Source organism: Ursus maritimus, unplaced genomic scaffold (assembly GCF_017311325.1).
Source record: "Ursus maritimus isolate PB19 unplaced genomic scaffold, ASM1731132v1 scaffold_19, whole genome shotgun sequence".
Taxonomy (NCBI): domain Eukaryota; kingdom Metazoa; phylum Chordata; class Mammalia; order Carnivora; family Ursidae; genus Ursus; species Ursus maritimus.
In genome coordinates, this window is record NW_024424341.1 from 1,117,227 (window position 1) to 1,142,448 (window position 25,222).

Consider the following 25,222-nt stretch of genomic DNA (forward strand, 5'->3'; position numbering starts at 1 on the left):
TCTCACCAAGCCACAGACAGGGGAGCACACGCCTCACGTAAGGCTGGCAGTGTGGGCCTGGGTCCCCATCCCCCCACTTCTAACAGGGTATGCAACACTGTATGAACAGAAGACCCTGGTGACGTGGCCCTCCATCCCCGCTTCTCCAGAGGTCCTTGTACAGGCTCACTATCGACTTCACCTCGTCGCCCCCCAAGTCCACAGCTGGCAAAGAGCACCCGCAGTCACGTGCCCGCCGGGCCTCAGAGGCACTGCCAGGAAAAGCCCCACAGCTGTCGGGGGGAAGGCTTGGGGCTGTGTCCACTCGCCCAGAGTGCCCCGTCTGACCCCTGAAGTTCTGAAATGTCCATATCAAAAGGGACCAGACGCTCAGACATGGCTGGTCCAGCTCTTTGTGGCACTGAAGGAGGGACACGGCTGCCCAGGGTCACAGACGAGGCGGTTGCACAGTGCACACGCTTCCCCCTTTTTGGTGAAACTTGCCATAACCGCAGCTCAGAACCCCCTTGGAATCCCAGAATTCCAGGCTGTGTCCTTTCTCCCAACCAAAGGAGTCTTCTGGAGGCGCGGGCCAATTCCTAAATCCCCATCCCCAGAGGGAAGGAACCCTCCCCAGCTTTCATCCCCAGGCCGGCTGACCCCCGTCCCCACTACGCCTGGTCAGCTGGGTCAGCTTTGGGATTCAGGGCTTGGGCTCATCAATCCTACCGTTGCGGGTTTGCGCAGGAGGCGGGGCGGTTGTAACCAGCTGGAGCAGGGGTTCTGCGCACGCCTCCACCGTCGTGTGGACTGGAGCCCGGCTCGGCTTCCACCCAGCCCTGACCTCCGCCCTTTAGTCCACGGTGAGTGGGTGCGCCAGGCCCCAGGGGTCGGTGTGACTCGCGGCGCGCGCCAGGGCAGTCCCGTGGGGAGGACTCGGCGGCCATGGGCTCCCTCCCCCGCGGCCCGCGCACCTGTCCTGGGCGTGGCCCCGAAGCCCCGCCCCGCGACCCCGCCCCGGCCGCGCCTTGCGCTGGTTGGCCCAGGCGGAGCGCTATGCTAATGAACCAGCCCTCCCGCCACCTGCCTGCAGCGCTGCCCGCGGGCGCCGGGGGGACGCGCAGGGGGACCCGCGTTCGCAGGGGGACCATGCCGCGCTCCTTCCTGGTGAAAACGCACTCCAGCCACAGGGTCCCCAACTACAGGCAGCTGGAGACGCAGAGAGGTAGGGGCTGCCGGGCTCCTCCGGCTCCCGTCCCAGGTGGGAGGAAAGGAGTTACCTCGCGGGCAGAGCGGGCGTGAGACCCCGGGGGTGGGTGGCCTGCGGGCGCCTCGTCCGCTTCGGGGGCCTCGGCCCCGCGTCGGGCTGAGCAGGCGCGGATTCTCTCCCCACTTAGAGAAGTTTCTAGGCCCCCAGTCACTTTGGGGCTCTCCCCCTGTGGCCTGGTGAACCCATGCCAGCTGAGGGAGCCCCGGAGCCATATTCCTGGCGCGGGGGTTTGGGTGGGGTCCCAGGGAAATGCGAGGAGACTTGGGGCTGCTGTCCAAGTGCTCCCCCAGGGCATCCAGAGGAGACCAGAAGAGTGACCCATGGGCTCTGTATCCCAAGGCCCGGCTCCTGTACTGTTCCTCCAGGCCCTTCCAATGCTTCCTTGCCCCTCCCATAGGTCACCTTACCTGGGCCTCCCCTCACCCCAGTGACGGTTCCTCAGGGCAGGCTGGGGGGCGCTGAGTGGCTGCAGCCCTTCCCCCAACCCCCAGGGTGGCTCAGTGGGGATACACACATCCAGCACCCAGGACTGTCCATGGATCCCCACTCCCCGCTAGGCATAGGGACACGAGAAGGTCCCAGGACAAAGGGCTCTCTAGAGTGATCAGAGCCATTCCCCACAGCTCAGCAGCCCTGGGGAAACTGCTTGGTGACTCAGGGGGAGAGAGAAGGAGGGACACTGAGGAGGCCCAGGAGTGGGGGGGCGCCTCGCTGATCCATCCTGGGGCCACTGCCGCCAGGGGGTGCCTTTTGGGACCGGCTCCTGAACTCTGCATTTTGAAATCAATTTAATGAGTCACCACCAACAGTTTCATAAAATGAAATAGAACAGAAACCATCAGAGTGCAGGGCTCAAGTAAATGAAACTTCTGTTTTAGATATATGTGTGTATATACGACAGAAAATGGAATTGGCATGGGTCATAGTTGTTAACGTTTCAAACCTGTTGTTTAGAGCCCAGCCTTACAGTGCACCCCGCTTTACCCTTTGAGCGTGCAGACTGTGCAGACTGTGCAGACCAGGGCAGCCAGCGTCCAGTGTCAGAGGCTCAGCCGTCTCCCGTCGTCCTCCCCCCTCCTCCTCGCTGTCACTCCCCCTCCCCTGCCTGTGGAGAGCTAGGTGACCACTGTGAGCCTCTTCCTGCCAGAATGTTGTCTGGGGCCCCTCACTCTCTCATTTTAAAGAAGGGCCTTTTCAGGCTCCCCCCAGGGAACATCTGAAACCAGAGGGAACTTGAAAGTCTCTTCTCCCAGGAATCTGAGTCCCAGGACCAGAGGGTGTGGGGAGGCATTTAAAGGACCAGAAGCGCTGGGCAGCACCACCAGCATGGCTGCTTCGCTCCCCTGCCCTCCCCCTGGGGCGCCCCCAAGACAGGGTTTGGCTCTGGCGATGCCTGGGGCCAGGGTGGCGGCTGCGTCCCAGAGACTTAAGAAAGGTGGCTTTTTCCCCGTAGAAAGGCCCCTTGTGGCGCTTCTGTGGGGTCTTAGGCTCTCTGGGCATCCCAGTGCTGTCTTCCCAGAACTTCCTGGGCCTTTGTCTCAGCTTGCCACTGCTACTCCCTCCTTCTGGGAAGACAGAAATTTGGTGTGCTATTTTATAATTAGGGGATTTAGGAGTGAGGTAAGGACAGAGTGGAGGTTGGGACCCTTCCTTAAAGGTCCCCATTTCTCTACATCCTCACTGACACTTGTAATTGGCTATTTTTCATTCTAGCCATCCTGGTGGGCATGACGTGGTACCTCATTGTGGCTTTAATTTGCGTTTCCTTGATGGCTAAATCGTAGCAAGTATCTTTTCCTGTGCATGTTAGCCATTTGTATCTCTCGCTTTTTTTAAGTAATCTCTACGCCCAACGTGGGGCTTGAACTCACAACCCTCAGAATAAGAGTCACGTCATCTACAAACTGAGCCAGCCAGGCACCCAGCCATTTGTGCATCTTGTTTGGAGAAATGTGTATTCAGATCCTTGACCCATTTTAAAATTGCATTATTTGTCTTTTCATTGTTGAGTTGCAAGTGTTCTTCCTATATTCTGGATGCTACTTATCTGATATGTGATTTCCAAATATTTTCTTCCAATCTGTGGGACATCCCAAAGCCTTGGCATGAAGGTAGAAATGGGGCCAGAGATTTATTTCCACACATCTGGAGTAAGACAGGGGGTTGGGGTCTGTTTGGAGATTTGGGCTTGGGGGGAATGCGGAACGAAACTCCCTGCTCACCTGTTTACTCTGGGGGCCGCTGGGCTCTCATCTGGTCAGTCATGGGCATGCTCACAAGTGTGGGAGCAGCAGCAGGGGACGAGCTGGCCCTGGAGGCCGTTGTGGTACCACTGAGGCCAGCTGTCGCCCCAGCAGCATTGGCAGGAGGCTGTGTGCACCTCCATCACCATGGGTCGGGGTGACCGGGGGTGACCAAAGGCTAATTAGTTGTCTTCCACACCGTGGCCGACCGCCAGGTATTGGTTCTGAATTAGTGCTGTGTAGGAGCCCGGCGCCACGGCTCTGAGCCGGCCCTGAGGTGGGACGGGGGTCAGAGAGGCCTGGGCAGTGGGGGAGCCTCCCTCGGCCCCGTGAGGGCTGCTCTGGGAGCCTGTACGGCGTTTCTCTTCCGTTTAGAGCACTGAGATCTGTCCCGTAGACCCTGTGGTCAAGTCCTGAGCTGACTCCCCGTCTCGTCAGCCCTTTCCCTTCACGCAGAACTGCTGAGGACCTAGAAGAGGCTGTGGTAGGACCAAGCAGGGCAAGTCTGAGGACAGAGTATCGGGGCTGGTGCTCACCTGTACCTTCTCTCTCCGTCCTCCCTTCTAGAAATCAATGGCGCCTGTTCTGCCTGCAGGGGGCTGGTGGTGCCCACCCTCCTCCCAGATAAACCGGCCTCTTCCACACCTGGTGACCCTCCCTGGCCCTGGGACCGCAACTCCGTCATCGCCCGCATTTCCCTGCCCCTTCCCTGCCACGAGGAAGCGTGGGGGGCCTCTGGGCCAGACCCCCTGCAAGTCGGCCCTGTGCACCTTTGGGCCGGCCGGGCCCCCAGCGTGCCCCTCAAAGACAGCCTGAACCAGCTCAACCTGCCCCCGCTGCTGGGGCTGCCCATACGGTGGCCCCCAATCCCGGGCCCAGCGGGGGACCATGCTGCAGACAGACTGCCCGGCGCAGCGAGGGCCCCCCGCGGCCCCGGCGGCTTCCAGTGCTCACACTGCCGCAAGCCTTACCACACGCTGGCCGGGCTGGCCAGGCACCGCGAGCTGCACTGCCAGCTGCGGGCGCCGCGCTGCTTCTCCTGCAAACACTGCGACAAGGAGTACGGCAGCCTGGGCGCCCTCAAGATGCACATCCGCACGCACACGCTGCCCTGCCCCTGCGCCATCTGCGGCAAGGCCTTCTCCAGGCCCTGGCTGCTCCAGGGCCACATCCGCACCCACACAGGTGGGTCCGCAGGAGGGGCCGGCGGGCGGGGGCGGGGGGGGGGGCAGGCCCTCAGAGAGGAAGGGAGGGGCGCGTTTATAAACAGGCGGGTGGACGTGCTTCTGCTTCCCTGCATCTTGGTTTCCAAAGCCCCACAGACCAGAGGCTCAAACATCAAAAACGGCCTCGCCCTCTCCTGGAGGCCAGAATCTGGAAACGGGGTAGGTGGGGCCATGCCCCCGGCGGAGGCTCCAGGGGAGGGTCCTTCCTGCCTCCTCAAGCCATGGCCAAGTCCCTCACCCTTGCCCCTGTCCTTACGTGGCCTCTCCCCTGTGTTTGCGTCCATATTTCCCTCTGTTGAAAGGACACCAGTCATACTGGACCAGGGCCCACATACCCCAGGGTGACCCCACCTTCACCGGTCACATCTGCAGGGGCCCTGTGCTCCAAGTCAGGTCACATCCACAGGCACCGGGCGTTACGACGCACACACGTCTGTTTTGAGACACACAATTCGACCCACAACACCTGGCAAAGCACAGGAGGCACTGGGCTTCGGCGGGTCTGACTTGTCACCTTCCACGGCCTTCTGGAACTCTGGAGCAGTAGGAACAGGGGACGGAGAAGGCGGGTGGCAAGCATGGGGGTCACGCAGACTGAAGGGCACGGACGACAGAAAGAAGGGTTTTGGAGGAGCCGTTCTCTGGGCTGAAATTCCATTCGGTTTTCCTCAGCTCCACCCCAAAGATGTCCCCGAGTGCCCCCCCGCCCCACACCCTCAGGGGCTCAGTGCGCTTGGTTTGGGAGCCCCGAGGGCAGGAGGCCCCGCAGGAGGCTGACCTGGCTGGGATGGTGCACGGGCTTTGGGCGGCAGGGATGAGATGCTCTGGGGCCCGTGGGGACTGCAGGCGGGTGCCTCTCAGGATGCTGCAGGGTGGAGGACCGGGAGTCCCTCCACACAGGTAGAGAACAGATGATCCCCAACGGTCCTCTTACATTTGTTAGGGTCGCCCCGGGGGCCCAGCTCCCAACAGGACTTTGTCCAAATCCCCGTTTGCCCTGACTGGAGGTGTTCCAGAGGACACAAGGTTCTTAAGCCGCTCCTGAATGCCTGCTCCCGTTGCAAGGGTGGGGGCGCACTCCTTCCAGCCCGCCTTCACGGCCGACTCTGCAGGAGCCCCGCCGTCTGCCACCCTGTCCCTCCACGGGCGGGAAGGCCCCCAGTGCTTCTCAGGGGCAGATCTGGGCAAAGCGCCCCAGGAGGGCTCTGGCAGAAGCAGACAAAGATCCAGCAAAGACCGATGCCAGATCTTTCCTCTTAGAAAGGGCTTGAGATGCTGCAGTCCTGCCCAGATGTGACATTCCATGCTGTTCCCAAGCGGCTCTGACCTCGACTATGTATGTGGACCTGTTGGTCCCGGGGTCTCCTCCTGAGCAGGTGCTGAGGCCCCCTTTATGTATCTCCTGGGGAAGGGGGCTGAGGGAGGATACATGCGCTAGAACTGCCATGAGAATTGGGGGGAGGTGGAGGGGCTTCTTCATTTTTTATTTAAGAGATTTTATTTATTTGGGGAGGAGCAGAGGGAGAGGGAGAAGCTCAAGCAGACTCCCCACTGAGTGCGAAGCCTGACGCGGGGCTCCATCTCACGACCCTGAGCCCATGACCTGAGCTGAAACCCAGAGTCTGACGCTCACCAGCGGAGCCACCCAGGCGCCCTGGGGCTTGTTTATTTATAAACAGGGACCCATGCCCCTGGGGCCAGCTCCTGTGACCCAGCAGGGACACTGACCCAGCGCTCCTCTTCCTCCCCCAGGCGAGAAGCCCTACACCTGCTCGCACTGCAGCAGGGCCTTCGCTGACCGCTCCAATCTCCGGGCCCACCTGCAAACGCACTCCGACACCAAGAAGTACCAGTGCAAGAACTGTGCCAAGACTTTCTCCCGCATGTCGCTCCTGGCACGTCACGAGGAGTCCGGCTGCTGCCCCGGCCCCTGAGGAGGGCCGCCTTGGGGCAGGGAGGAGGCACAGGACGTCACCCCAGGAGCTGATGGCTGCCTGGCCCCACGCTCACCCTCTCCCTGACCGCCGCCGCCCGCCTCCGTCCAGAACCAGACACTGTCACCGAACCGTGAGCCACCGTCCTGTGTTTGACTTGCTCTGGTTTCTGGATCTGTTCTCCCACAGTTGAAGGCTGGTGGGGATGGCCGCCAGCATTGACAGCTCCTACCATTCACCTGGCCTTCGTGGGCAGAACTGCCTCATGGCTCACATCCACCTGCCTTTGGTCTGGACTCTGGGCCAAGCCAAGTCACGTCACAGGTGCATGCACACCCACTCCCCTGCTTGCCTCACCAGGCGGTGCTGGGGATGGAACTAGGACCCCACGATGACCACAGGGCAGTGAGGAGCCCTACAGCCCTGGCTGTCATATCCTCTGAGGCTCTGAGTCTATGGCAGGGGCTGAACACAAAGCAATCCTCTAGAGGCTGCAGATGCCTGTGTAATTTGGGCCTCTGGCCATGGGGGGTAGGGGAGGTGATGGTGAGGGCATGGAGCCGTGACGTGTAGGAACGGACAGCAGGGCTGGTGGGAGGCAGGTGACGAGACTGCAAGCAGGTGAGCAGAGGCACCGTGTTTCTGAAGAAAGAGACCAGAAATGCAACAGCATTAAACAGGGATGGAGAGCAGCCACGGGGCATGGACATGCTAGGGTGAGGGTGTGAAAGCAGAGCTGGGGAAAGCAAGGCCCAAGGAAGAGGCAGCCGTGGGCTGCGTGTGCCTGCGTTGGCAGGGTGCTCAGAAGACAGTCTAGTCCTGGGTCTGCACATGTCTCTACTGAGCCCACCGCGTCGCCCAGGGGCTGTGTCTGTGGCCGTCTGTGGCACCGTCACCTCCCCCTGCCTGCCCTCTCCTGAGGCCACAGGTGTCCACCAGCTGAGAGAGCAGCAGACCTTGGCACTGACCAAGACACACCTCCCAAACTGGCTCAGATGCCAACAGGAGACCCCTCCCCAGCCTCCTGCCCCCACGAGACGGCCTCTTCCCATCCCCAGACCGCCGGGCGGTCACCTGCTGGGCTGGTCCTCCCTCTTGCCAGTGCGTCTTAGCGTCTGCGGCTGGCCCCTGGAGGGCGGCCTGCGTCTAGCAGGGACTGATTGAGTTCTCGACACCCGGAGGGGACACCTGCTCCTCTCTGCAGGAGAGCTGGCCTGCTGTCAGCAACTCCACTTCTGGCCCAGGCTGAGGGACAAACTCAGGCACCTTGGTCCTGGCCCCAAACGGGGCCATAGGGCAAGCAGCAGAGGCCCCCGTCTCAGCCCCAGGCCACGTGGACCTGCTAAGCAGCATTCACCAGGCCCACGCTGGGCCATGCGGCACCTGTAGAACCCACCAGAGGCTCCTGCGGGGCTGGTTTGATGATGGCCATTGGAGGAGCCTTGGGGACATCCCAGAGGAAACTTGACCGCAATATTGGGCTTTTCTGGACCAAGGGTGACCTGGATGAAACTGGCCACCCAGGAGGCCACGGCTCCAGGATGCACCAAACCGTATCAGCAGGTGGAACGAAGATGCCCTCTGGGAGAGCCTCGCTCACATCCCCAGGCCTGCACTGCTGCCTTCCCTCCGCAGGGATCAGCCACCCCTTGAGGGACAGATCGTGTGAGCTGGAGGCTTAGCTCTGTATCAGTTTGCTGGGGCTGCCAAAACCAAGTCCCACACACCCGGCGGCTTACGCCACAGAGATCGACTCTCCCACCGTCTGGAGGCCAGAAGTCCGAGACCGAGGAGCCGGCACGGCTAGTTCCTTCTGGGGCCCCTCTCTCGGCTCCTGCGGGCTCGCTGGCATCTTCAATGTTCCTCGGCTGGTGGACCCATTGCCCATCTTTGCCTCCACCTCACTCGGCTTCTTCCTGCCTGCGTGTCCGTCTCTGTGTCCAAATTCCCCCTTTTTGTGAGGACACCAGGCATCCTGGGTCAGGACCCACCCCGATGACCTCATCTTAACTTGGTCACCTCCAAAGACACTGGTTCCAAATAGGGCCACATTCTGAGGTCCTGGGGGTCAGGATTTCAACACCATCCATCCCCAACATCTGATGTGAACACAGAGTTTGCCAAGAGACACCTGGGAAGCCCCCATGCTTGACTCCTCTGTCCGCTCAGTCCACAAAGGTTCGGGGGTGGGGGGGGCACAGTTGACGTAATGGACGGATTTACTGGAAACACTTCCTGTGCCTGTTCCCATCTCCCGTCCATCGTCCGGAGCAGAGGCCCCATGCTCACAGGGCAGCCCTCCCTCCCAGCAGTCTCCCAGAGTGCTGGGCTCCGCTGTTGAGTGGGTCAAGCCAGCGATCAGGCCTATCTCCCGCCATCTCACAGAAGGCCTTTTTTTTTTTTTTTTTTAATAGCATCCAGATGCCTGAAGGAAGGTATATGGTAGATTGTGTTCTATTTCTGGGCCCTGATGTCTAAATGAGGCGATGCACCTGTTGGGTATGAAGGGAGGGAATTTCGCGGCCCTAAAATAAAGTCGAATGCTTGCCCTTCTGTGCCGGCCCATGGAAAATGCTCTTATATTTATATCTGGACTGGCAGAGGGCAGGGCAGTGGACGCTGGCTTGGCAGAGGGGGTCAAGAAAGGCCTGAGCACCTGCCGGGGAACCGACGGAGGACGAATGGGGGAGACGGCCCACCAGGAGCGAGTTGGCTGTGGTCAGAACATGGGGAGGCCACACTGCCTGGCCCATGCAGGGATGGCAGCTCCCCCCTCCCCACCCCCTTGCCTTTCCTTGTCACTTTGCCTGTCATCAGAATTCACCTGGGACACCCATTTAAAAGTTGGCTTTCTGGAGCCCCCTCCCAACACCTACAGACTGGGAATCAGGAAGGGTCTAGGCCTCGATCTGTCCTGGTGAAGTGGGCGTGGCTGGTGTTTTTCTCCAGGGGCCACTATTTGGGTCCCTCCACCTACAGGCCTTCTTTTTCTACCCAAATTTTACTGATCACATTTCCCCTCTTCACCCTAAAGAAGGCCTTTGGGTCACCTCTCTCCAAGGCAGGAGCAAGTGGAGGAGGGACCAGAGGCCCTGGCGCTGAGAAGCTGGTAGCTGGTGCTATGGCTGCAGCCCGGTTATGTCCGGCGAAAAGCAGAAGCCTGAGGGATCAGCGAGGATTCCGGACAAAAGGAAAACGATGTAATGAGCCCTCCAAGGTTGGGGACCCCGTCTTTCAGCACGAGAGGTGCCCCTGGATGGCAGCGTGAGGGCCACGGACACGGTCAGCACCAGACACCCAGCCAGGAAAACCACTGTTTTCAGACTCAGATGCCAGGGCCCAGCCTCTGTGGGCTCAGGTCCTGGAAACAGGTGCGAGAGGGACACCCAGTCTCTCTGTTGCCCGGTCGCCTGCCCCACCCCCCGTTCAAGGAAACCTCTCTCCCGAAGCTGCAGACACACTAAGGTTATGCCTTCCCTTCCAAAGGCCCAGAGGGTTCCATAAATATCATTTTGGCCCAGAATATTCTGGGGGGTTCTCTGGAAGTTTGAAAATAGCCCGCTTGTTACTATCTATATTCAGAGAACCCACTCCTGGCCTCCACTTGGTGGCTAAGTATAGCTCGCTGGCAAAGTTCAATGGAACAAAAGTTTCCAGGCCTCTATCACTGGCGGATGGCATGACATTCCAGGGAGGGTGCTGCCAAGACTCAGAGGGGCTCCAAGAAGGCTGGGACAGCAGGGCGCCCCCGAGCGGGGGAGTCTGTGGGACTCGCTGGCAGTAGGGGTGTCCTGACTTGGTCTCCAGGTGAGGTGTTCTGATCCCAGCTGAGTCAATCCCACTATAAAGCCTTGGCTTCCACTTCTGTGAAAAAGGAATTATGCTAAACTCTATTTCAGAATTCAGGGGAGTGCCAAATATATATAACAGCAATAAAAGAAAAGAGACACTTAGGATGCCTCAAATAAAACCGAATTGCTAAGTTGAGAGAAACCCTCCACTTTTACCACCTCTGAGAATCTGTGTGCACTTCCCGACCACCCTGGCTCCCGATCTCCCCTTCCAGCTGCCTGCCCAGCCCACTGCGCTGCTGGGAGCTTCCTCAGGGCCCAGCAGATGTAGAGCAGGGCTCGAGTACACAGCAGTGCCAAGGGCGGGAGGCTGAGCGACAGACGTTCAGGGTTCGTCTCGGTGCCTGGGCGTGTACGTCTCTGGTACGTGCAAAAGTTCAGGGCTGCCTCCCCCCATGGCCCATCCGTGCTACGCCCCTGACCTCCAGGCGGACCTGAAAGCATCCGCCCCCACCTTGTCTCCTCACACCTCTGCCCCTCAGGACTTTTGTTCTCCTATAAAGAGCCACCCATCACCGGTCCTTCAGGAAGACATGTACTTGGTTCACCTAGCTTAAGACACCAGCCCCCTTTCCTTCCCCTGGGAGCGGGCCTGGGCTCCAGACACAGTGACATGGTGACCTCGGAAATGAGAATCTGTAAGGAAGGCAGTCCTGGAGCCACAGGGGGCTCCGAAAGCTGCACGTTCGCCTCAGGAATGCAAGTGTTCTGAATTGGCCAAAAAGAGGCTGGGGTTGAGGACAGTCCGAGCCCTGATCCCGCCACCAGTCCCTCTGCTGAGCATGAGATGAGGTGTGGCTGCGGTCCCTGCAGCTCCAGTGACCTTGGCAGCGGCTATCTCTGTCCCCTCACAGAACCCTTACCCGTGACACCAGCAGTGCACACGAGTGGTCTGCAGACTTCTGTCCATGGTGGCTACACCAAGGGACACCTCTCACCGTGGGACGCACACACCGATGGTACAGAAGCAGTAGGGGCGGGGCACCTGGGTGGCACAGCCGTTAAGCGTCTGCCTTCGGCTCAGGGCGTGATCCCGGTGTTATGGGATCGAGCCCCACATCAGGCTCCTCTGCTGTGAGCCTGCTTCTTCCTCTCCCACTCCCCCTGCTTCTGTTCCCTCTCTCACTGGCTGTCTCTATATCTGTCGAATAAATAAACAAAATCTTAAAAAAAAAAAAAAAAGCAGTAGGGGCTTCAGTGCCGGCATCACCACACGGGCAGGCCAGCACGCTGCCCCAGGGCCCTGGCACCTCCCCACCACACGCGCAGAAATCAGATGCAGCCTATGGACGTCCTGAATTGTATTCAATCTCAGCCCTGGGTCCTGGTCTCTGCCGTGTTCCGAGTGAAGAAATGGGAGGTGTGCACAGAGTCCCCGCCACCGCAGTGCGCACATCATCTCTGGGGAGGGCACGCGCCACAGAGACGCAGGCCTGGGCACCTGCAGCATCTTGTCAGAAAAGAACCAAGGGGGCCTGTCACTTCCAGGAGAAGAACAGGACTTCTTGCCCATGATAACACCTACACGTTTAAGAGAAAATGACCATTTCGGAAGCTTTCTATCTTTGGGCAGCTTTCATGCTTAAAGATTTTTCTGATACGAAAATTATATTTTTAAATTATGAAGTGAAACATCAACATGTGGACGACGGGTAAATCAGCGAACCAGTATTTTCTCAAGGACCGATGCAGACACTGCACTATCCTGCCCAGGCCAGGGACCGCAAGCACAGGACGATCTCCGCAGAACGGAGCACGGGAAGGGTTCGCCGACAGGACAGACGCCACATTGCGGCTCACCAAAGACAAACCACGGGCATCCGAAGGCTGCTGGAGCGTGTTTCCATCCCCAAGTCTGTGGAGGTTGGGCATTTCCTAAGCCACTTGCTGCAAAAGCAGACGGGACAGCCTGGCCGCTCCATCCAGGACACCAGACACCCAGGTTTGCAACAGTGCAAAACAATGCCACTCTCCTAAAACTGTTTTGGAAAGTAGTTCCCTTTACACAATCGTGTGAGCACGTAGTGGGTTTATTATTGATGACTTTAAATAAACATAGTTAGCAAATCTTTAAAACATCATCAGTTTAAATTCCTAACGGGGGAGATGTAGAAGCACCGCGTACACAGTTCTCGGGGGCTGAGCCTCGAGCGTGAAGGTACTCTGGGACCAGCTGGAGAACCACGTTCCCACGTGTAGTCCTGGTGTGGGAGCAGGAACCTGTGGGGCTACATGGTCACCGTCGGCTGGGTGCTGGAAGAGAAGCTTGCACCAGGTGCAGCAAGATGCGTCCGCTCAGCCTCATCGGGGATGTTAAGGGGTTATCTGGGGTAACTCTGACCGTATGTGTTTTCTGCTTTTACCCGCTGACTCTGGAAACGAATCCCCGAGGCCACGTGACTCTTCACACTTGCAGTGAGATGCCCCTGTCGCGCGGGGGGGGGGGGGGGGGGGTCCGCTTCCCTGGCCGCGCACTTACTCACTTGCACCAGGCTCATCCTCTCTGTCCTCCCACCACCTCCTCGGCTCAGGCCCTGTGCTCTCAGCCCAACCAGTGACGGCTCCTCCTGGGCCCCGCTCCCATCTTCCATCCGCACCTGCCTCCCCCGCGCCCAGTGAAGCGCCCCCAGCAGCTTCACGTTCAAGACCACAATCCTTGGCATCCTGTGGGAGGCCACCTTCTACCCTAAACCACACTGTATGAGAGCAACTCTGTGCCCCATGTGCCTGGCCTGTATCTGATCGGGACAGGCGCTCAACAAACACCAAGGGAATGAAGGAAGGGATGCCTGCCGTTGGGAGAGCACACAACTCTTAATCTCAGGGTCATGAGTTTGAGCCCCACACTGGGCATGGAGCCTACTTTAAAAAAAAAAAAAAAAAGGGAATGGGGGCGTCTGGGTGGCTCAGTCAGTGAAGCGACTGCCTTGGGCTCAGGTCATGACCCCAGGGTCCTGGGATCGAGCCCCACATCAGGCTCCCTGCTCAGCGGGGACTCTGCTTCTCCCTCTCCCTCTGCCTCCTTCCTGCTCATACTCTCTCTCAAATAAAATCTTTTAAAAAAGGGGGGGATGAAGGAAAAGAGGGGGAACAGGGCAAGATTCAGTCTAAACTACTTTGTTTTTTTTTCTTCAGTCCATTTCTGGGGCTAATCTCACAGTCGTGGCCTTTTCTCATCCTTGGAAAGGAAGCTGCTGGCCTTAGCGCAAACGTGAGCACCATCATCAGGCCCGGGGGGGCGGGCAAGCAGCCTGCTCTGCTCCTCTAGTCTGGCTGTGGTGCTGACACCGCGTGCGAGCGGGCGGGCGGGAAGGTGATGGAGGAGACCACCTCCACCGTGAGCAGCGCCGGCAGGGAGACACCAGGGTGTGTGTGGAGTAGGGACCCCAGCTGGCCGGCCCCAGCCAGCAAGGCTTCCAAGCCGTGTGCACACCGTGAGTGATGGTGCGTGTGAGCTCATTTCGGAGAACCAGAGGCCACAGAAGAAGCTGTATCACTCACTCACTGATTTAACCACCAAACACTGTTTTTTCTGGATGGTGGCGGCACGCACCTGTGTGCTTCCGGGGCCAACAGTAGTCAGTACTGACCGCGGACTGACATGCGCGTGGCATCGGCAGGGCCCTTCCAGGCCTTTCTCTTCCACCTAAGAGGTCACGCAGCGTGTCCGTGGCAGCTGGGATTTAAACCCTGACCACAGTGTGTGCCCTCAGCTACTAAACCATGTTGCTGCTCAGTAAGACACTCTGAGCTCTCTTTTGGGCATCAAGAGATCAGAACGAGGGTGGTGGTCAGGGCGGCAGAGGCCGCTCTCTCACGGCAGCCTGGCTGTGCGGAGAAGGCCGGAGGGCAGCCACGCATGTGCGGGAAGGGGGCCGCCCTGAGGCCTGAGGGAGAACACCTAGCTGGCAGGTCTGGGACTCGAGCGTGAAGCTGGGCTCTCCTCACCCGTACCCAGGGGAAGAGAAGGGGCCGTAAGCAGGTGGGGGGGGGGACTGGAAAGCCACGTAAGGACAGCGGGATGCTTGGAATCTCACCAAGCTGCCCAAGCTTTGAGAAACAGGACAGAAAAGCAAGGAAGAACAGAAAAGGGGGAGGTCAAAGGACAGAAGCCAGGACTCAAAGGCAGACTTGGAAAGGATTTCTCCTGAGCTGGCTGTGATGCTGCCACTACCAGCTGGGCTTGGGGACCAAACAGGCAGCAGCACCGGGCACCCAGCAGGTGCCTGATACTCAGCCTCCACACTCTGTGACTCACAGCTCTGATCCTTCTGGTGTACAATGAGACCTTAAACTGCTCCTGCTGGAACCATAAACCTTTCGGGGAAAGCCCAGCAGCAACACACCAGCAGGTACCGCTGGCAGGCACCTCCCACGATCAGCCAGACACCTGCAAGAGCAGGTATGCACAGGGCCGGGTGGGAGGCCCTGGCCACCATCTACAGTGAAGCATACATGAACCGGCCTGCAGAATGCCCTCTTCCTGAGTATCTGGGGACCACGAGGCATCCTAACTCCGGGACGCTGAGGCCACCATCACAAACCCCACAGGTGGGGCTGAGAGCTCACTCACGCACTCCCCGTCCTGGGGGCTGCAGGTCCCAGACGAAGGTGTGGGCAGGCTAGTCCCTGCTGAAGCCTCTCTGCGTGGCCTGCGGACTGGCATCTTCTCCCTACGTCCTCATGTGGTCCGCCCTCGGTGCATGCTTGTGCCTGATTTCCTCATGTCCCCCAGTCACTGGGATCCGGGTCCACCCCACTGACTTCACTTTAACTTAATCACCTCTTTAAAGAGCCTCTTTCCAAACAGAGTCACATCTTGAGGTCCTGGGGGTCAGGACGTCAACATGTACGTTTTCAGAGGGCAACTCAGCCTGAGAGCTCCCTTTCAAAACCGTGTGATCTTATTTAAACCGTGGAACGCCAACATGCCCCACCAGGTGCCAGTGTGCTGCAAGCAGCCCTCGCGGGAGTCAGACTTCCGAGCTCTGAGACTGGCACCGTCTCAGCCCCAGTTCAGGGGTAGGTGGCACAGGAGGTGGACTGACTCGCTCAGGGGCTCCCGGCCACAACACGAGGGAGGAGGATTGGAACCAGGCAGCCTCCTCCAGAACCCATTATCCTCAGGCCCCGTTCTTGCTGGAGAGCAGCCCTGCAGGGACGGGTGGGCCTCAGTCAGGCAAGTGCCTTGCTCTCCCCACATGAGGAGAGGAGCTGCTGGCCTTCCCTGGAGCAGGCTAGGAATCCACGTCTCCCCACTCCTTGTCCTCAGCATCTCCCCCCGGCTTCTCCCACACAAGTGCCTCACAACGCACCTCATGCATCCCCAAGACTAACCCCAAGCATAAATAAATAAAACATGGATTAAAAACCTGTACATATGGACAACTTGCTGGTTCAGTCAGCTAAGCGTCTGCCTTCACCTCAGGTCATGATCCCAGGATCCTGGAATCGGGTCCCGCATCGGGCTCTCTGCTCAGTGGGGGTCTGCTTCTCCCTCTGCCCCTCCTCCCACTCGTTCTCTCAATCTGTCTCTCCCTCTCAAATAAACAAAATCTTTAGAAAAATAAATTTAAAAACACAAACCTGTACTTGAAGTCCTGCCTTGTGCTCTCTGCTGATGGAGAAGGGCAGACAGCAGCACCTGCTCCATGCCCGGCACACACGCTGAGCCGGCCCAACAAGCGGGGCTCGGGGAAACGGGAGCCCCCGGGGCCAGAGGGAGAGCGGAGGCGCAAACCTGACCGCTCTGCCTACGTCACTGTGGACACGAGCACTGTGAGTGGAGGGCCACAGTTGTGAGAAAAACACCAACAGTCTCAGAAGGGAGGAGCCGCCGTGCAGACAGGGGTAAGCTCAGGTTGTGGCGCGAGCCAACGCCATTCCTCCTGAGCCTCTCTGTCGGTGGGACAGACCCCAGCGTGCACCCCAGTGTGGAGGGCCCCGCACACAGGCGGATGCCCTGCTGGGCTCGTCTCAAAATTCTTCCTACTTTTTGGACAAGGGACCCACACTTTCAGCTTGCATGGAGCCCTGTGGTGACACAGCTGGTCCTGCGTCTCAGGACAGGTGACGAGGACACGGATAATCAGATGACTGCAGACGGAGGGAGCCCAGTGCTCACCGTTTCCTTAGTGACATCCTCCCCCCTCCCCCACTGTCACCTTGTCTCTGCCACCCGTGGAGCTCCATGCCGTGCCGCCTTCACGTCGGACTCCGGGTTTACACTTGGTTCAGAGAGCTCGTTTCGGTTCAGAAATCGAAGGGCAAACATTTTTAGACGAGCAGGTCAGCAAAGACAGTGTGATCCTGACATGACAAGCACGTTAGTTGTCTTCGTGCTTCGTTAGTGGGCGAACCCACTCAGGTCGGTCAATCTAAGCCAGTCGCCAGCCCCCTCGGTTCCTGACCACGCACCTGGTGGCTCACACACACGAGATCGCTGTGTCACCAGGCAGCCACACCGAGCGGGCACGGGCACATAAGCAAGCGCACAGACACTAAGTGTGTGAGCTGAGGAGTCAGGACACCCGCGCACACCTGTGAAGCCCTGGTCTGATCCATGTGACAGACACACCCGGCCAGCCACCTCCTGCCCTTGCCTGTCTCCCCCACCCCCATCCCGTCCCGGCAACCACGCAGCTGCCTTCAATCACACAGGTCGTTGCTGGCACTTTCTAGAATTCTTAGCAGTGGGATCTGCCGTGATCGTTTATGCATCTCATCTCCTCAGTCCCGACACATGTCTCGACACGAGATCTCAACACAGGTCATGTTTTCTTCCCACAGATTTCTCAAGGTCTCAGACTCCCGTTGCTGGCCTTCCAATGCTGGTCAGAACTTCCATTATAGACCACCACAGTCTGCGTTACAAGAGATGACAGACATCACAGACCACGTCTACAGACAGGAGACACAGGCTGCCTCGGTCTAGACACAACAGATGACACAGGCCATCATGGCCTGGAGACAACAGTTGACATGGGCCGTCAAGGTCTACAGACGACAAACCATCCAGTCTACAGATGACAGATGTCACAGACCGCCATAGTTATAGATGATAGACGTCACCGTCTAGGCTGCAGCAGGCAATGGAGCTTACAGACGACCATGACAACCTTTTAGGGGTCTCTCTGCTCCAACTCATCCATGTGACAAGTGATCTTTGTTCAAGATACAGTTACAATCATGTCATCCCCCAGACTGAAAGCCAGACCTTCCTCCTTGTCTGTGGGGCCTGAGCAGTCACAGCAGCTCCAGCAACGCGCCACTGTCTCCGCTGTGTCGTTCGCTCTAGGGGTTGTCTCGTCTCCACAGGTAGGCTGTGAACCTCCCGAGGACAGGGCTCCCTCCGGCCTCACCTGGCACCGTGCCCTGCTGGAGAGGCCCCGGTAAGACTTCACAAATGAACAGAGAAAAGCGTATGTGACTTCGGCAGAGCTTAGAAGAGAATCACAGGCTTCAGAGCTTTCATTTCGTGATGATGAGACAGTCACACAGCTGGTTCCTGAAGAGGGACAGAATGAAGGAGTTTTGGAAGCCAGAAAAGTTGAAGGCTGGGGGTGACCTTGGGCCACGCCAGGGTGTACCCACCCTTTAAATTCTTCTTGTTCCATCTCTGCCCCAAGCCCCGCTACCTCTCACCTTCCCATGATGTTGGCAGGCGCCTAGCGTCTGAAAATGCTTGGCTCTAGCCAAGGTGGCCCTGGATCCACAACACTGAATCGTCCCTGTAAAGGAGAGAGTGCGACCCTTAGAGCCATAACTGTGTGTGAGAAGAGCAAGGCTCAGAAGCCACACAGTGCCGCCAGCGACAGGACCACAACGGAAGGAGGGCCCACCCACCAACTCACGTTCCGGTGAGCAGACTGGGGAGGGACAGCGGCCCCGAGCATTTCAGAGAACTGGTCAGGTTCTCACAGTCAGTGACGGAGGCCGGGGGGTCATATTTTGATGCTTCAAATTAACACATGACCTATATTCTGTGCATCAAACATTCCTCAATGAACAGGAAAACTACAAAGAAACAGTGGCTCTGGGAGAAGAAAGAGATGTCAGGCAAGGGAGGCCAGTGCCCGCTGCAGCAATCATAAGGCAAAGTCCAGCCCCCTCTCCCCTGAACATGGGCTCCTGAAGATCTCCAGGATGCCAGGAATGCTTGTACCAGATCTGCCCCAGCCAGCCCCCAGCCCTGGCCTCTCTGCCTCTGATCCATTTCTCTAGATGGGAATGGTTGGTGAGCTGGGGCAAGTTCCCGGGGTAATTAAAGGACAGCAAGCATGCCTCACTGAGCTGCCTAGCAATTGGTGTTTAAGACAACAGTCTATCACAAGCATAAATGAAATAATTCATGTAAGTACTCAGTCCCCAGTGCGCAGGGTGGGGCAAAATGGCCAGAGATGGGTGGGCCAGGTAGCTGAAGACTCTGAGAATCGTCATGCAGGAGACCTGGGAGCGCTGAGCTCTGGTCCCTCTCTGGTCCCCAAGCAGGAGGGAAGGGCAGTAGTGTGAGAGCACCCAGGCCCAGGCCCAACTTCCCGTGCCAGACTGCGACCGCCTGCTTCTGTTGGGCATACTCCAGCACTGGCACTCGGCACAGCATTGTGACGCAGGGCAGACCCCTGATGGACGGTCACTGAATGAGCAGTGAGGCCCTTCATGCTCTCCTGAAATGTCAAGGCACCAGTGCTCCAGGAAGGTCAGGCCCTGGAGCCTGCAGCCGGGAGGTGACCCTTGGCCCCCATACCCCGTCTCACATATGGTGCCTGATGACAGCACACAAGGACCCCACTTGTTCAGTTCTGCCTCGGGCAGCTAGTCCACTGTGGATGGGCCGAGCAGCAGCCACTGAGGACACCAGCATTTATTCTGAGCTTGTGTCTGAGCCCTTGGCAGTGGACAGTGGACACTTGGCAGTGGACAGTAGGGAGTCGTGCTCCTAGCCCACAAACGAAGACACTGAGGTCACCGCAGTTAAGACACTTCACGTACCCGAGTTGGGTGTGCCTGACTCTGGAGCCAATGAACTGCTCGTCGTCTGTCTTTGCTACTCAAGGCGTGGCCCTCAGACCAGCAGGTTTTGTTACTGGCATCCCCTGGTACTTGCTAGAAATGCAGAGGCCGCACTCCAGATCTCCTGAATCAGGATTTCCACAAGCTCCCTTGATGACCTGTGTGCACGTTAACACTGGAGAGACACCACCCCAGACCTCCTTTCTTCAACACGGGGAGATTGCCTGAAATAAAGGGAAGTCTGGGAATGCAGACCAAAACCACTACGAGAAGCAACTTCACACCCGTTAGGATGGCTGTTACCAAACAACAAAAAGGAAAAAGAAAATAAACGTCGGGGCGCCTGGGGGGCGCAGTCAGATAAGCATCGACTCTTAGTTTTGGTTCGGGTCATGATCTCAGGGTGGTGCGATCAAGCCCCGCGGCAGGCTCTGCACTCAGCGGGGAGTCTGCTTCTCTCCCTCTAAAATATATTTTTAAAATATTTTTTAAACATCTTTTTCGTAAAGATTTATTATTTATTTGAGAGAGAGAGAGAGAGAGAGCACGAGTTGGGTGAGGGGCAGAGGGAACCTGATGTGGGGCTCGATCCTGGGACTCTGGGATCATGCCCTGAGCTGAGGGCAGCTGCTTAACAGACTGAGCCACCCAGGTGCCCCCCAAAAAATATATGTATATTTTTTAAAGATTTTGTTTATTTATTTGACAGAGAGACAGGCAGTGAGAGAGGGAACACAAGCAGGGGGAGTGGGAGAGGAAGAAGCAGGCTCCCAGCGGAGAAGCCTGATGCGGGGCTTGATCCCAGAATGCTGGGATCACGCCCTGAGCTGAAGGCAGACGCCCAACAACTTGAGCCACCCAGGCACCCCCCAAAAAATATTTTTTAAAAAAAGAGAAGGGCGCCTGGGTGGCTCAGCTGGTGATCCTGGAGTCCCAGGATCAAGCCCTGCTCAGCGGGGAGTCTGTTTCTCCCTCTGACCCTTCCCCCTCTTGTTCTCTCTCTGTCTCATTCTCTCTCAAATTAATTTTTTTTAAAAAGAAGAAAAAGAAAAGAAGCACTGACAGTGATGTGGAGAAACCGGGATCTCTGCGTGCCGCTGGTGGGAATCTAAGATGATGCAGCCGCCAGGCACACAGCACAGCACTTCCTCACAAAACCAAGAGAATTACCATATGATCCAGCACGTCCAGCTCTGAACATCCGCTCAAAAGAACTAAGAGCAGGGACCTGAACAGGTATTTGTACACCTGTGTTCAGAGCAGCATCACTCACAACGGCCAAAAGGTAGAAGCAAGCTAAGTGTCTCTCAGGGGATGACTGGAAAAGCATGATGCAGTCCACTCATGCGGTGATCACTCAGCCTTAGCAAAGGTCGTGACCCCTGCGACAGTGTATGGATGGGCCTGGGGGATACTGTGCTGAATGAGAAAAGCCAGTCACGACAGGACAGACACCGTAAAAGCCCATTCACATGGGGTCCCTAGGAGAGTCAGACCCAGACAGAAAGATGGGGGTGCCAGGGGCTTGGTACAGGATGGGGAGTTAATTTAATGGGGACGGAGCTCCAGGTGCAGAAGATGGCCAAGTTCTGTGAACCGGTGGTGGTGTCTGCATCACAGTGAGTGTGCCTAACGTCCCTGAGCTGAAATGGTTAGGATGGTAAATTTTAGGTTATGCATATTTTATTTTTTTAAAGATTTATTTATTTACTTTAGAGAGAGAGGGGGAGAAAGAGAGAGCACACACAGTGGGAGGGACAGGGAGAGAGAATCTCAGCCAGACTGGGCGCTGAGCACAGAGCCCAACACAGGGCTGTCTCGTGACCCTGAGATCACGACCTGAGCCGAAACGAAGAGTCAGACGTTTAGCCGACTGCACCACCCAGGCAGCCCTAGCCTGTGTATATTCTAGCACAATTTTCAAAAAATGCTTTAAAACAAAAAAAATCTGAGGATGATCGCGAGATGCTTGAGGCTCACAGGAGTGCACCCTGCTCTTCATTCTTGGTACTCAGCCTTGAAATTTCAAACTCTACTCCCTGTCTTCCCCGCACCTTTGAAACACCTGAATGGAACAAACAGAAAATCAGAATAACGTGACCTCTGATTTATCATCCTCTCTGTCACTTAACAGGCATTAACACCACAACCCATGTAACAAAAAGCTGAGAATAGGAAAAAAATATATCTACCCAAGAGGCCCTATGAGGAGTTGATCTTAGACATATGGGTAGGTCCTGGGCTGAAGGTGTTGCTGTGGGATCTAGGCCCAGCCCTCTTATAGGGGGCTTGTTCGTTCCAACTTCTCCAATAAATAAGGGAGCCTTTGCCCACTAGCATGTGGTCACACATTTATGCCTATTTGACTGAACAGAGAACGGTTTACATAATCATAACAACAAAACAAATACCTATTGGACTACACACGGAGGAGGGGGAGGAAGGGATGTTGTTGGGATAAAACAGAATCCCTTCCTTCTACTCAGTGGTAATCAACAGATGCTATCCAAAGCTGAAAAAAAGAATAAAAGAAATTAAAAAAAAAAAAAGAATAAGAAAGAAAAGAACGAAAAGGGAAGGGAAGGAAGGAGGAAAGAAAGAAAGAAAGAAAGAAAGAAAGAAAGAAAGAAAAAGAGAAAGAAAGAAAAGAAAGAAAGAAAGAAAGAAAGAAAGAAAGAAAGAAAGAAAGAAAAGAAAAGAAAGAAAGAGAATGAATATGGGCAGGTTATTTAGAAATATGGAAGAAAAGAACAGATTTGAATAACAGCCGCCTTTAGGGCGCCTGGGTAGCAGTTGGTTAAGCGCCTAACTCCTTGTATCAGCTCAGGTCTCGTGATCTAAGGGTCGTGGGATCGAGCCCCACTTTGGGCTCTACGCTCAGTGTGGAGTCTGCCTGAGATTCTTTCTCCTTCTCCCCCCTGCTCCTCCCACTAGTGCTCACTGTCTCTCTAAAATAAAATAAATAAATCTTAAAAAAAAAAAAAAAAGCGGCGGCTTTTGGTGAGCCAAAACCTGGAGGCGGTGAGTATGGAAGGGGTCTGGTAACTGAGTTTGTAAAACATGCATATACAATATTATCTTAATCTGTTCAGGCTGCTATAACAAAAAATACCACAGACTGGGGGGCTTATAAACCACCACTGATTTCTCACAGGCCCAGGGGCTGCAAGTCCAAGACCAAGGTCCTGGCAGATTCTGTGTCTGGGGAGGACCTGCTTCCCGGTTCAGACGTGTCTTCTCACTGTGTCCTCAGAGGGCAGAAGGGGCGAAGGCAGGCTCTCTGGGGCGTCTGCTCTAAGGGCTCTAATTCCACCACGAGGCTCCACCCTCCTGACCTCATGGCCTCCCACCCACCCCCCTCCTGACACCATCAAACTGGGGGCTGGGTTCACCATATGAACTTGGAGAATTTAATGTCTGTGCTGTCCTTTCCACCGCTACCACGGCAGAACATAAATTACTGAGGCTCACAGGTGACCTGTCTTCAGAGAATACAGGCTGACTGCTGCCCAGAGCAATCTATCATCAATCTTTCCACACAAGTTTTAGCGGCTTGGCATGAAACAGAAACATGACTGCAAGAAAAACTTAAACTAATAACCACCTGAAACGCAAATGTGAACAACGGAGATTCTATTTTTCACCATCAGACTGCGGAGCCTGGAGACGGCGCGCATACCTCCACACTCTGGTGGCCAGGCTTCAACAACTAATTCAACTTCCTTCTAGGGACTTGCCAACAGCTATCAGAATTACCTGACACGTTCTACTTGGCCCGGTGATTCCAATTCCTGAAATTTCTCCTAAGGAATACTAACAGTTACACAAGACGTGATACATAAAAAGCAGCTTATACTATAAAAAAAAAAAAAAAACCAACAACAACTGGCAACCACCTAATTGTGCACCAACAGAAGGTGAGTTGGGAAGATTAAGACACATCTAGACAACAGACCCAGGAGGCACGTCTGTACTGAATTGGGATGATCTCCAAGAAGCACCTAAGTTGGAAAAGCAGGGTGGGGAAAAAGGTCTTTGCATGTTATCATGCATGAACTGGTGATGGAAACATGCACGAAGAACTAACACACTTCTGGGAAGAGAACTGGGTGGAGGCTGGGGTGGGAGGATTCATTCTGCATACTCACAACTTGACTGATTCTCGGACATTTTAAAGGTAAAAATCAATGTTTATGAAGGGAAGGGGAAATTGGGAGTCAGTATTTAAAGGCTACGAGTTTCAGTTTACGATAAAGAAAATGTTCTGTGGCTGTCAAACGGGAATGGATTTAATCCCACAGAACCATACACTTGAAAATGGTTAAAATGGTAAGTTTTACACTACGAATATTTTACAATAAAAAACTCAATGTGCATATAGATATGGCAATCCAAGTTAAGAGTGAAAAAAAGATTCCTGCTTTTCTGCAGCTTAAAAAAAAAGGGAGTGAGTGGGGCACCTGGGTGGCTTAGTGGGTTAAGCGTCCAACTCTTGATTTCTGCTCAGGGGATGGTCTCAGCGTGGTGGAATCAATCCCCCACTCGGCCTCCACACTCCGCGGGGGTCTGCTGGAGATTCTCTTTCTGCCTCTTTCCCCTTCCCCAAATAAATAAATAAATCTTAAAAAAGTGGGGGGATTGAGGTTTGAAAGAGCCTATCTCTGACACCATTCATCCCTTAGCGCCCTCCCAACCCAGCACAGGTCGGGGCAGGGGTGCAGACCCCATTGGAATGCCGGACCACTGTAGCGCGGGGGACCTCAAGTGTCGAGGCGCTAGGAGGACCTATGCGCCCTGCCAGGACGGGGGACCCCGACGGTCAGGGGTGAGAAGGACCTATGTGCCCCGTGGGGACGGGGGACCCCGTCGGTCAGGGGTGAGGAGGACCTATGGGGGACGGGGGACCCCGACGGTCTGGGGTGAGGAGGACCTATGGGGGACGGGAGACCCCGTCGGTCAGGGGTGAGGAGGACCTACGCGCCCCGCGGGGCCCGAGACCCCGGAGCTTGCCCTTCAGCTCGGCGGCACCCCTGACGCGGTCACCCCGTCTGTCGTCCGGAGCTGCTGAGGCCCTCTGGGCTCCCGCACCCCTGAGTCCAGGCCGGTGGAAGAGCTCTTCGGGGTGTGGTCCCCTACCGCGTCCGCCCGCGGGAACCTTCCCCTCTGGGGCAGTCCAGGCTCTCTCCAGGGAAGTCCGACGCCACGCGCCTGCGCAGACCCCTGCGCCTGCGCGTTCCCAGCTCCTACGCACCTGCGGGACTCGGTGTCCGGGCCTATCCCTGCGCTTGCGCAGAGCCGGCGCGCCGTCGCCCGCCACTGGGGGCGGGCCCAGAGTCGGCAGTCCATCGTTCGATCCCTCTCATTGGCTGAGAAATGGAGCGGTGGCCTCACCTACCGCTGATTGGGCGGCGTAAGAAACAGAGCCAATCGCAGGGCGGGTGAGGTGCGAGCCGGGACCCGCTGGGGGCTGCGGGCTGAGATCTGTTTCTCGGCCATGGCCTCTGAGAAGCCGCTGGTGGCGGTGACCTGCACGGCGCCGGTCAACATCGCGGTCATCAAGTACTGTGAGTGCGCGGCCCGGGGCGCCGGACACGGCCTACGCGGGACGTCTACCCCGCGGGGGCGACACGGGGGGTGACAGTGTCCGCGGGGACGGCCAGTCCCGCGGGGGCAGCACGGGGGGTGACAGTGTCCGCGGGGACGGCCA

At 56.8% G+C, this 25,222-nt stretch overlaps 2 protein-coding genes and 1 long non-coding RNA gene across 5 annotated transcripts in view; 2 read left to right on the top strand and 1 right to left on the bottom strand.

Moving 5' to 3' along the window:
- Positions 1–1,128: 1,128 nt before the first annotated feature.
- Positions 1,129–6,687, top strand: SNAI3 (snail family transcriptional repressor 3). Its single transcript, XM_040633186.1, has 3 exons — positions 1,129–1,204; positions 4,060–4,677; positions 6,471–6,687. Exons 1-3 carry the CDS (start codon positions 1,129–1,131, stop codon positions 6,650–6,652), a joined length of 876 nt encoding a protein of 291 aa, XP_040489120.1. The 3' UTR covers positions 6,653–6,687.
- A 10,496-nt stretch (positions 6,688–17,183) lies between these two features.
- LOC103673847 lies at positions 17,184–24,756 on the bottom strand. Of its 3 annotated transcripts, none has more exons than XR_005835557.1 (5): positions 24,493–24,756; positions 19,495–19,739; positions 18,349–18,538; positions 18,148–18,233; positions 17,184–18,010 (listed from the first exon to the last, which is right to left on the bottom strand). It is a non-coding gene; the product is annotated as an uncharacterized LOC103673847 (long non-coding RNA). The 3 variants fall into 3 exon arrangements; XR_005835555.1 differs by having other exon boundaries at positions 18,357–18,538; positions 24,493–24,750; XR_005835556.1 differs by lacking the exon at positions 18,349–18,538 and having other exon boundaries at positions 24,493–24,747.
- A 166-nt stretch (positions 24,757–24,922) lies between these two features.
- The window catches only part of MVD (mevalonate diphosphate decarboxylase), an 8,071-nt gene continuing 7,771 nt past the window's right edge, over positions 24,923–25,222 (top strand). The window contains exon 1 of the mRNA XM_040633185.1: positions 24,923–25,079. Coding sequence (XP_040489119.1) covers positions 25,010–25,079 — 70 coding nt within the window. The 5' untranslated portion in view covers positions 24,923–25,009. The remainder of the gene's footprint in view (positions 25,080–25,222) is intronic.

What these genes read in the sequence shown, in the direction of transcription:
- SNAI3 (XM_040633186.1), top strand. Translation starts at nt 1,129, where the DNA reads ATGCCGCGCTCCTTCCTGGTGAAAACGCACTCCAGCCACAGGGTCCCC. An exon ending in GCAGCTGGAGACGCAGAGAG is followed by an intron (nt 1,205 to 4,059) that starts GTAGGGGCTGCC and finishes CCTCCCTTCTAG; the next exon opens with AAATCAATGGCGCCTGTTCT. An exon ending in CCACATCCGCACCCACACAG is followed by an intron (nt 4,678 to 6,470) that starts GTGGGTCCGCAG and finishes TTCCTCCCCCAG; the next exon opens with GCGAGAAGCCCTACACCTGC.